The 10608-nt window shown below is 47.0% G+C and overlaps 4 protein-coding genes across 4 annotated transcripts; 2 read left to right on the top strand and 2 right to left on the bottom strand.

Annotated features, from left to right (window-relative positions):
* Positions 1–23: 23 nt before the first annotated feature.
* M430DRAFT_101636 (hypothetical protein) lies at positions 24–1670 on the top strand (the record flags this gene model as incomplete). Its single annotated transcript, XM_024860731.1, has 3 exons — positions 24–106; positions 166–470; positions 520–1670. 3 exons carry the CDS (start codon positions 24–26, stop codon positions 1668–1670), a joined length of 1539 nt encoding a protein of 512 aa, XP_024720766.1.
* A 602-nt stretch (positions 1671–2272) lies between these two features.
* Positions 2273–4363, bottom strand: M430DRAFT_58587 (hypothetical protein; the record flags this gene model as incomplete). Its single annotated transcript, XM_024868744.1, has 5 exons — positions 2273–2530; positions 2660–3280; positions 3333–3691; positions 3723–4251; positions 4308–4363. The coding sequence occupies 5 exons, from the start codon at positions 4361–4363 to the stop codon at positions 2413–2415; spliced, it is 1683 nt and encodes a 560-aa protein (XP_024720765.1). The 3' UTR covers positions 2273–2412.
* A 1123-nt stretch (positions 4364–5486) lies between these two features.
* M430DRAFT_34963 (hypothetical protein) lies at positions 5487–7147 on the top strand. The gene has a single exon (XM_024866647.1). It carries the CDS (start codon positions 5645–5647, stop codon positions 6665–6667), a length of 1023 nt encoding a protein of 340 aa, XP_024720764.1. The 5' UTR covers positions 5487–5644; the 3' UTR covers positions 6668–7147.
* A 320-nt stretch (positions 7148–7467) lies between these two features.
* M430DRAFT_58585 (hypothetical protein) lies at positions 7468–10592 on the bottom strand. The gene is made up of 7 exons (XM_024868743.1): positions 10309–10592; positions 9947–10256; positions 9337–9877; positions 8581–9288; positions 8472–8529; positions 8268–8417; positions 7468–8213 (listed from the first exon to the last, which is right to left on the bottom strand). The coding sequence occupies exons 1-7, from the start codon at positions 10523–10525 to the stop codon at positions 7876–7878; spliced, it is 2322 nt and encodes a 773-aa protein (XP_024720763.1). The 5' UTR covers positions 10526–10592; the 3' UTR covers positions 7468–7875.
* Positions 10593–10608: the final 16 nt, after the last annotated feature.

Here is a 10608-nt window from a genome sequence, read left to right as displayed (position 1 = left end):
CGAAGCTTTCTGCGCTTTTCAAGATGGCGCCCAAAGCCGCGTCCAAAGCCGCGAAAACCTCTAATGTGAAAGCTGCTGAAGCACACGGTTACGAATTCGGAGGACCGTAAGTACATGGACAATCACGGTCCTTACCTGCTCTACCGTCTTACTGACAATTATTAGACTCGGCGCATTTGGCATCTCTTTTGGACTTCCAATCCTCTGTTACCTTACGACCTTCGTCTGCAACGACATCTCTGGTTGCCCAGTCCCATCCGCCCTCTCCCCCTCGACCTTGACAATTGAAAAGCTGAAGCAAGAAATTGGCTGGCCTGCAAATGGAATATGGGGTCTGGCAAGCTGGGATGTGTCTGCGAAAGTCTTGGGATACTACCTACTCTCGTTGATACTTCATAGAGTGCTGCCAGGAGAGGAGGTGATGGGTACCGAGCTTTCATCTGGAGGGAAACTGAAGTATAAGTTCAACAGTAGACCTCCCAGTCTTTGTATCGCATGACCAATGCTAATAAGACGCAGCCTGGTCCTCTACGATATTTACTCTCGCAATCTGCGCAGCTGGAACCATCGCTCAAGGCGCAAACTTCCCAGTCTGGACTTTCATATACGAAAACTACCTACAAATCCTAACAACAAATATTATCATATCATATCTCCTCGCAACCTTCGTCTACGTCCGCAGCTTTAGTGTGAAGCCGGGCAATGCTGAGAAGCGCGAGCTCGCAGCTGGTGGTCACTCAGGAAACATGCTCTACGACTGGTTCATTGGTCGCGAGCTGAACCCCCGCATCACCATCCCTCTTCTGGGCGAAATTGATATAAAGGCATTCTGCGAGCTACGACCCGGTTTAATGGGCTGGATTCTCTTCGATTTTGCCTTTGTCGCACACCAGTATCGGAGCTATGGCTATGTGACAGATAGCATCGCCCTCATCACCGGTTTCCAAGCCCTTTACGTATTGGATTCTTATTGGATGGAACCTGCGATCCTCACCACGATGGATATCACGACTGATGGGTTTGGGTTCATGCTCGCATTTGGAGATCTAGTCTGGGTGCCGTTCATCTATTCTCTCCAAGCGCGTTACTTATCCGTCTACCCCCTCTCTCTCGGACTCTACGGCACAGCTGGAGTCCTAGCGGTCGTGGGTGTAGGGTATTACATCTTCCGCGGCGCCAACAACGAGAAGAACCGATTCAGAACCGACCCTACCGATCCCCGAGTGTCCCATTTGAAGTACATGGAAACGAAATCAGGATCGAAGCTGCTGATTTCCGGCTGGTGGGGAACCGCAAGACACATCAACTATTTCGGTGACTGGATCATGGCATGGGCGTACTGCCTCCCTACCGGCATTGCAGGCTATCTCGTCCAACACAACAACAACAACAACAACTCCTCCACAGCTCCAACAAGCCACCCGTCTTCTTCTTCTTCTTCTGCTGAGCCATCATTTGCCTACGGCGGACCCGATTCTCATACCCAGATCGTGCAGGGCGATGCAAGAGGATGGGGCATGATCATCACGTACTTCTACATCGTATATTTCGGCGTTCTGCTTATTCATCGCGAGATGAGGGACGAGGAGAAGTGTATTCGGAAATATGGCGATGACTGGAAGAGATATCGGGAGATCGTGAAGTATAGGATTATCCCGGGTATCTACTAGATATATGTGGGACCTGGCTCGAATGATATGGATGTACGATAATAGGTGAGGGTATTAATATCATATGTAACTAATACGTCCCTTTTCTTTTCCGCCCCCCCTTCAAGAGGATCGCGTTTAAATAGTGGAATAAGAGTAAAAAAAGTAAAATAGAACTAAACTCACAACCTCATCATACTCCTATCCCACCATATAATCTCCAATCAAAGACCCCATCATCTATCTACCCTACCCTACCCTACAATTAAACATCCCCTATATCTCCCACCCCAAGATTCCGACACTATCCCATTTCTATATACCTTAGCATCTTAGCATTTTCAGGTTTCCCGATCCCTGGTACTTTTGTGCTTGAGTCTTTTATCGTCATATTCCTGATATGAGGCTGGACTGACTATGCTGCTCTCGCTCTTGACCATGTATGTCTCCACGGTTAGTTGTCCTGATAATGAACAATATATCTCTCTGATATATGCGGTAGATGGATAAGCAGCTAAGCTAACATCATTATTCATTTCCCCTTTTTCATTCTCCACGTCGCCTTTCGTAAGGTAGGGCCGCTGAAGAAGCATGGAGCATGTGCACGGCGTGTATATTAGGAGAAAGAACTTAAGTTGAGACCCCGAGTTCTATAGTAAGCTAATCGTGACTACTTGAGATATGAGGAGGGATCTAATGCAAGAGTGATTTGGACAAACGACGTCCAGGATGCCATTTTGAAAGCATGTTGCGATTGACAAACTCAGCAAACGCCATAGGAGACCGAACCTCTGCTAATACCTCCTTCAATAGTTCCTTGCTGGTCATGATACACCAACGTCTCATCCCGTCCTTGCATTTCACTTAGTAGAAGAAGTCTCCTTTAGAAAAGATAGTTAGCAAGAAAGCTATGTACGTGAAGATATAAGAATCTCGAACAAATTCCGCTTTCATAAAAATTGTGAAGAATTGAGATAAAACGAAGAAGGATTCACTCTGAAAACACTGACCTCTGATAAGGACCAAGGTTGTCTTCGACCATGACTGTCACTTTCGGTGCGTCCTGTTCAGGTCCGTTATATTCCCAGACCCATCGAAGATCGCCAGGAGGAGCAGCAGCCGGAGATGTTTCGGGTCCCCAAGTGGCATTCCATGGTATAGGATCATGAACTCGGATTGGCCTTTGTTTGGGTTGCCACGGTCCTTTTTCCGTGAGAGCTGGACATTTGTATGGGCCGTGATCGTCGGGACCAAGGCCTGCAAGTTCAAATCGGATGCGGACAGAGCTGTGAACCCGCTCGTTGGTGCAAGTCATTGCGACGGCAGTGGGCTGACCGGTTTTGTGGTCTAAGCGTTTGTAGAGACCTGGGGTTCGAATAGCCTTGGGAAGAAAGTGGTATACGCTTATGTCTGATTCGTATATCTTCCCAAGTCCAAATGGACGAACAGGCCTGTGCTTGTCATAAACAGACTTTGAGGCCCACCGTCTGTTCGGTCGGCGAGAAAAGACAGTAGAGGGGATTGTAGGAGATTTACGAGCATTCTCGTAATACTCCACATTCTGCTCGAAGATTTTGTCAATACATTCGTCTCGAAATGCAACACCGATTGAGGCGAGCTGATCCATCATCCTAGAGCCGGTCAGCGGGAAGCCAATCAAGTAAACTGTAAATATCCAACTACCAAGCAAGCGTAATATTGGCAATCTCTTGATCGTAGTCTCCACCACCCACATTAGAATGGGTTCCAGGAAACCAGACTTGTCGTAAGTCCACCCCGACCGTGTTCTCATCTTTCCTCTCCCAGACAGCTGGAGTAAAAGTAGCACGACGCTCATCGAGGGCCAGGGCCTGAAAAGCGTGTCTAGTATTGCTCGAGAGGTTGGTATCAAAGAACTTGTATTCCTTCTGATAACGGGGGATCCCGAGATTTGCGAGGATGGGAATCTGGGGTATGCCTAGAGCTCCCACAGTTTCCCATACGGCCACAGCTTGCACACTGATCTCACTCCCATCCGGGTCATTGACTATGGTGAGTCCATCCTATAACGAGTAACGAGTCAGATCAATCAACCCCAAAAATTGGCCTAGGGAGTTTTGGGCTTGCCTGCTCAAGTCTTCGCTTGTACTCAGCAGCAGCGTCTGGGCCTTCGGGTTTATCTGGAAAAGGAAGATTGGGAAAGACATCATTGTAGTCTCTGTTTCTGAAATTCTGCTGGTCTTTGAAGATTGGGTAGAAATATTCCATGCCATCACCAGTCAGGAGACCGATATCTTGGATCATGTTCGCAACACTTCTTGCCGTGAATGCACCCCTCGAGAATCCCACGAAAATGATTTCATCGCCAGGAGTATAGTTCGCTGTGATGAAGTTATAAACTTCTCGAATATTCTCACAGATGCCTATACCGAACACGCCGCCTGCAATAGCATTGACCGTATCCGAGCCTGCACCGACACCACAGTGATAGTAGATGATTTGAGGTTTTCCATCTGGTGTCGTTTTTCTGAATGCTCGAGAAATGCGAGTGACATTACTGGGAACCTGCAGGGTAGCTGTTGGTGAGTATGGGATCAAGCAGGGACCTTTATATCCACCATTACTGATTTCAATGTTAGCAAACAGAAAAAAGTACCAGATATCACGTATTTGACCCACCTATCCGACCACGTTCCATCACAGCAAAGTATGAGACGCTTCACTTGATTGGACATGGCCTGGTGGTACCCTCTGGAGATGGTTATCCTGACGAAAGTGTACCACTGTATCAGGCTTTTAACGAGACCGAAGCTAGGATCGGCGAAACAGCGTAGGAGTACTTCTGTGACGAGTCAAAGTCTGCCGGCTCATGAGATTCTGCGGTGCTAGAGTTCTATGACTCGCAGTTTGTTGGGTATGGGTCTGGATCGAAATGGGTTTTCCGATCTATAACAGTCGAAGGGAACTGCCTATGAGGGTACGGATAGGTTGACGGGCAATTAAGCTCAGGAGACGTATAGTTTGATAAAGGAATCGAATAGGTATGATAGAAGTTTTGTATGTCTTGCAGGTCTCAACTGTGAGGAGGAACGTATATAATATACTTTAGCTTTTGACGAGTACACCCATCCCATATAGAAGGCAAGCGCCATGCTCTCTCTGCCTTCCTGCTTATGTTCCTTCTACCTCTGTCCAAGCGATATAGGTACCTTAGGTAATAGGAAGGTTCATGGAGCACATAAGATACTTCTGGTCTTCTGATTTCTTTCAAGTCCTGAGACAAAGGTCTCCTGACAGCTTTTTTGTCAAAGAGGACAAGGTACATGTCCGGTAAGCACAACGCCATCTGGATTCTTTATCCAAACTAAAGAGCAAATGGAAGCATTGTAATGTCTAATATGAGAATTGAAAGAAAGAATCTTCCAGGAGCGTATGAGTTTTGACGTAGTTTGTGGCACTTGTCACACCTCTTGAAGCACTTGCTAGTTGATGCCTCAAATCTTGAGAGATGGGTGTAGTCAAGTAAGGCAAGGTAGGTACATAGCACTATTAGGAAAATCAACTTTTGGATCTTGCACAAGTGAGAGTCAGTGGCAATCGCCAGCCGGAAAGCATTCAAATGATGAGAAGTGAAGCAGAACAGGTAGATATAAAATAAAATAACATTGAACGTCAACCTTATAAGGATTTCGTCTATTTAAGCTACCTTAATAATATATATATTGATAGCAGGGTTTCCATTGGCCACCCCCCACCACCCACCACCTCTCTCCTCCTCAGACTCCAGGTTTATCATAGGACGACACTACAACGGTTGCATTTTGGTCGTTTATTATTACTTTGTGCAATATACAATATGATAATCATGGCGTGGGGGCCATGTGTGACCGAGTCTCTTATAACCGTTCTAACCCGCCCCCTCTTCTTATCTACAGTACATCTCCCCACCTGGTCCATCCATCAGGATACACGAAGCTCGAGAATGGCGGTTTATGCGCAATAATGCCAGTCTTATCATGGCCGAGGGGCAAGCCTTACTCGATATGTCCATCAACGACTTCTTTCTTCGATGTGGACTGACTCCCCAGGACCAACTCGATTGCTACACTTTCATTGAGCGCCTGTACCCCGGCATATCATGGGTAGCAGCCTCATATCAAGGCTACTGCTCCATGACTATCTTCGTCGGCGACCATGTTGTCATCCAATTCCGGCCAGACAACTATCGCCTGAACCTTCAGATCGCTGAAGCTGCGCGGGAAGTCTACGGCGCGTTCGCTCCCGACACCAAGCATATTGCAACTATCCCGAAGTCTGGTCTGCTTGTATATAGCATGAACAGAATTAATGGTGCGCCTTTCAAGCACTTCCGAGAGTCTTGCACAAGCAAGGCAAACTCAACAGAATACCGTGCGAGACTGTGCGTTGACTTCGCGACGTTTCTATCAAAAGGATGGCACCATAGCTACAGCGAAAGAATCCCCCTGGGAATAGTGGGATGTTCCATCATACCTCGCCTTAAGTCACTCAGCACCGACCTGCCCATGAGGTTTCAGGCCAAAGCACGGCTCATTCTTAGGGAATTGCAGCAGATCGAAGCATTGCCGTGGGTGTTGTCACACGGAGATATTGCAGCTGGGAATATCATCGTAGATCCGTCATCCGGCCGGCTACGAGGGCTCGTGGACTGGGCTGAAGCAGAACGTCTACCTTTTGGGACTTGCTTGTACGGACTCGAAGAGATATTGGGACATATGACAACCGACGGATTCCAGTACCACCCCCATGTGTCCCATCTCCGAGATATATTCTGGGCGGAATTGAGGAAATGGATACCAGAGCTGCATCAGACTTCTGTTATGAAGGCCGTCAAACTTGCAAGGGACCTTGGCGTACTCCTATGGCATGGTATTGCTTTCGATGATGGGGTTATTGACCGAGTCGTTCAAGAGGGTAGGGACGTGGATGAAATTCGACGATTGGACGCTTTTCTGGATCTTGAAGAGCAGGAAAGCGTGGAAGGAGTTTCGAAGATCTAAGTGACCTATACCTTTCCCCTGTTTTATAGATTTATGCACACTCTTCCTTGATCACCTGAACCCCCACCAAAAGTCGGAGGTGGATATATTCAACATAAGCAACCCGACTAACCCACAATACTACCCATGATGTTTGATACTCCCGGGCTGGACCCCAATTATTCAATGGGATAATTTCGAGTAGTCATCGACGAGGCCTTCCAGTTGTTGTGACGAAGTAAGCAATCTGGATATCCATTGACATTTCTGGAATATAGGTTACACTGGGAAGATGAGATGGCTGCTGGCCGGTATCTATAATACTTGAAAGGATCCGAGCATTCTAGCAATTGTTATTGCTGGTAGATTGAAGAGACCAAATTCTTGTGTCCATCATTCGGGGGTAAAGTCTCTCCCGGGCTGCGAAGGAAAGGTTAATGAACATGAACATCATATCCGAAGAAGGGGTCAGGAGCTTTATTGATAGTACTTGCTGCCTAGAATAAGAAATATATCATCATTCAAACGATCTAGAAAGACTTCTTCACATCTAGTTACGGATTTCAAAACCTATGGCCTCATAAACAAGCTTCAGCTCTTCGTGCTGGTCCCCGTTGGACAACATGGCTTCTCATCTGGACGAAATAAGAACGCAGCAGTCAGAGAAATGAAAACGGAATGGAATCGAAGAGGACCTAAGATGAGTGCATCGGGATTAACTCATAAGTTGCACAGCTATCGCTACCAGCATTGTCTTATCTTGGTATTTACCTTAAGGCGGCGTACCAAGGTATATCAGAGGCAGTAATAACCTCCTAACAGGCCCCTGTCTCGATTTGGTTATCTTACAGGTAGAAAACAACGTACGCGGCATGGGTAGGTAATTATAATAATAACGTAGCCGGTTCTGAGCATCTAGCTACTCTGTATACCTAGACAAGAAGGTAGGTATTAGGTAGGTCGATAGATGGAGAACCCAGGTAGGTATCTGTATCTCAACCTCCAGGCCCTCCCTGATTCGTGGGCAACCGGGCTCTAGAAGTAGGTGGCTTCCGTCCCCTGCCCATTCCCTAGTGAAAAGAGTACAGCCAGATGCGAAGTTTGCAGTGTTCGATATGTCGATCCACGGACTCTAGTCCAGCTAAGAATACCTAACGATGCTGGTCCCATTATTCTCTATCATTGGTCAATGTTCACCTCAATATTGCTTTCGAATGGGTGCTCAGAGTTCATGACATCGGGATGTCCTCATCAGCTGCGCCTTCCATATCCTGAACGGGCAACTTGAACACCTTGTAATGCAGTCGGTCTCTCCCGACAATAACTATTCTCCCTGTCTCGTTGTCCCGTGCTCTGCCCATTCGCTCTCTGATTTCCATCTTCTCGGGCACGAAAGATTCCTCACTGGGGATTCGGTACTTGGAAAACCGTTTCACCACCTCTTTGTCATTGAACACCGTAGGTTTGGGATGTGACGTTGGAGTAAGTGGAGAATAGGACATAGCATATTTTGCAAGATTCCCATCTCGGTCACCCCTGTAAGGGATGCTCAAAAGACTTGTCGTGCCTGATCTCTTGTTAGATACCGATTTGATGTCGTTGGTCATCGAACAAAGCTCACCATTTGACTCCCATAACACTAGCAGTGTATTGTTATCTGCAAATTTTATGTCTTTGATTTGACCATCACCCAATTGCAGACCTAGAGACTTCACATTATGGACGGTGCTGATGCCGCTTTCGATACTTAATGTAACTTGAATGATTTGGACTGGCAGTATGGGTTAGCTAACGTGAGAGGTGGGCCAATTTAAGCAATTCTTACTTTGATTTAATCGTCCTATTGGCACGATAGCAACATGAGTATAGAAAGAAGAGCCATCCTAGACAGTTATTAGCGGGGAAACGTCGCAGATTCAACAGGGATTACGTACTATTGGACTGATTTTCATATCCAGCGCACCGCTTCGTATATTACCAAGTTCGATCGCCTTCCCAAACAAAACGTTTCGTTTTTCCGCCTCTGCAATCTGGCCAAAGACAACGTTGGCCTGCTGAGCTAGATTTTGATAAAGGAAATGGACTTGTGGCAAATGCCTCATATAAGGAAGTCCTTGCTCCTGCTTTTGAAGTTGACTATGGAGTAGAGCAAACATTGGGACGCCTTCCTCAGCATGGGCCGAGTCATTATTGTGAGTTTCAGATGAGACGCCGTCAAAGAACACAGCCAATGGACTTTTTGTCATAATCCTCTGAAGATATAGCAGGACCTTGCTATGATCAATCGATGCTTCTTTTTCAGCCATCTCCTCGGTTGGGGAAGAAGATGATGTATCGGAAGCGAGCCTGTCAATCTCATAACGCATCCAGGCTGAGAATGAGGCGAAGAGATCAAGCTCTTCAACAACTTGGATTAAAATCCTGGAAGAGACGAGGTGTAGGCACGCGACTGTGTCCATAATGAGGCTAATCTGATGACTCGAAAAGCCAACAGAGTCATTCGAACCCTGAAACTTGGCGATACCTGAAAATCGACTCAAAATGATAGAACAGCGCTCTAGCGCTGGCAGCATGTTCTCGTGCACAAGTCGTTTGAGATTTTCCAGTCCAGTAACTACAGCTTTGTCCCATCTCTTGTGACCCTAAAAATAATCAGCGAGGGGTTTGCAAAATATTGGAAGCTGCCTCACCCTTTCCGACAACTCATCGACCAGCCATTCCCGCACAGCCGGGAAGGTATGGCCAGTTGCCACTGAATGGTATAATGCTTGTACAATATCACGATTTTCATTTTCTCCAAGAGTTTCATTGATGTTCCGAAGAAACCTAGCCGGCAATTCTTGCGTCCCTTTCCATTCATTGACCATGAGAATCTGCACTTGCTGAATATATCTCAGGAGATTTTGTAGCGCTGTTGACCGAGACGCAAGTATAGAGAGATAGTCATTTGATGCCGAGATGAAGCGAAGATCCATTGGGATAAAGTAAAGCCTCTCCTCGGAGTCCGATGATTTCATAAGCAAAGCATGCGTAGAATACCGCTCGTGAGATGCATGGAGAACGAGATGAGAAGTAAGAGCTCCGTTGGTAGCTGGAGACTTAAATGACCCTACGACGAACGAGCCGTAGATACTGAGATGAATGCTGCCTTCCCTCGTGCCTACAACCATAACATCCACGGAATCGTTATCCTTTGGATCAAAGGGGCGGAAGAGGGCATCTAATGATGATCTGGAGCAAAAAACATCTTCTCTGGAGACTGTCAAAACATAAGCTGTATATATGATGGACCTGACTTACGAGCTTCCAGCAAGTACACTTAGTTTTGGCAAACTTGTCTCAATATCGATCAGAGAGAGATCTCGAGGCAAATCCAAAGAGGGTCTGCTGTCAGAGAGAGCGTTGCCGTCTGTTAAAAGAGCCTCCCATGGCTCTGGGCCCTTGTTTGGCTTTGCTGATCCCAGATGCTTGCATATACGGTTGGATGTCCATCCCATGCATGTGACCCCTGAGCTTTCACCGCCCGTGGAGAATTGATGTACTGTTTTGCTGCTCTCAGCACCAACCAGTCGCACGGAGCCATCGCTCCAGGCAATGGCGAGGAGCTGTCCTGTGAAAGCGTCAGTCCTCAACGCCAATGGTTGATTGGGGGGCTAATATACCGTTCGGCTTCCAGCTAATACTCTCCACTCGTAACGTACTGCCCTTTTGTGATGCCCCGTAAACACGCTGGCCGTTCAGACGGTATATCAGAACTTGTTGGTCGGTGCAACCAAGAGCCAACAAGTCCATGGACGGACAGTACGCTATGAGTCGAGGGTCTGCCGTTTGATGCAGAGCCTTCTCGCTCAGTAATTCAAGGCTCAACGGTTCCTCCATCTTGGGTACGGCCTTTGAATCTACATCTACATATCCTGGATCGATCAAAGCTGGTTCACATAGTGAGTGGTTGACATGCTGAA

Source organism: Amorphotheca resinae, assembly GCF_003019875.1.
Source record: "Amorphotheca resinae ATCC 22711 unplaced genomic scaffold M430scaffold_6, whole genome shotgun sequence".
NCBI lineage: Eukaryota > Fungi > Ascomycota > Leotiomycetes > Helotiales > Amorphothecaceae > Amorphotheca > Amorphotheca resinae.
Note: the sequence above shows the minus strand (reverse complement) of the source record. Positions and strands in the feature narration are given on the sequence as shown.

What these genes read in the sequence shown, in the direction of transcription:
- M430DRAFT_34963 (XM_024866647.1), top strand. Translation starts at nt 5,645, where the DNA reads ATGGCCGAGGGGCAAGCCTTACTCGATATGTCCATCAACGACTTCTTT.
- M430DRAFT_58585 (XM_024868743.1), bottom strand. Translation starts at nt 10,525, where the DNA reads ATGGAGGAACCGTTGAGCCTTGAATTACTGAGCGAGAAGGCTCTGCAT. An exon ending in AGTGTACTTGCTGGAAGCTC is followed by an intron (nt 9,878 to 9,946) that starts GTAAGTCAGGTC and finishes TTTTTGCTCCAG; the next exon opens with ATCATCATTAGATGCCCTCT. An exon ending in TCGATGAGTTGTCGGAAAGG is followed by an intron (nt 9,289 to 9,336) that starts GTGAGGCAGCTT and finishes GATTATTTTTAG; the next exon opens with GGTCACAAGAGATGGGACAA.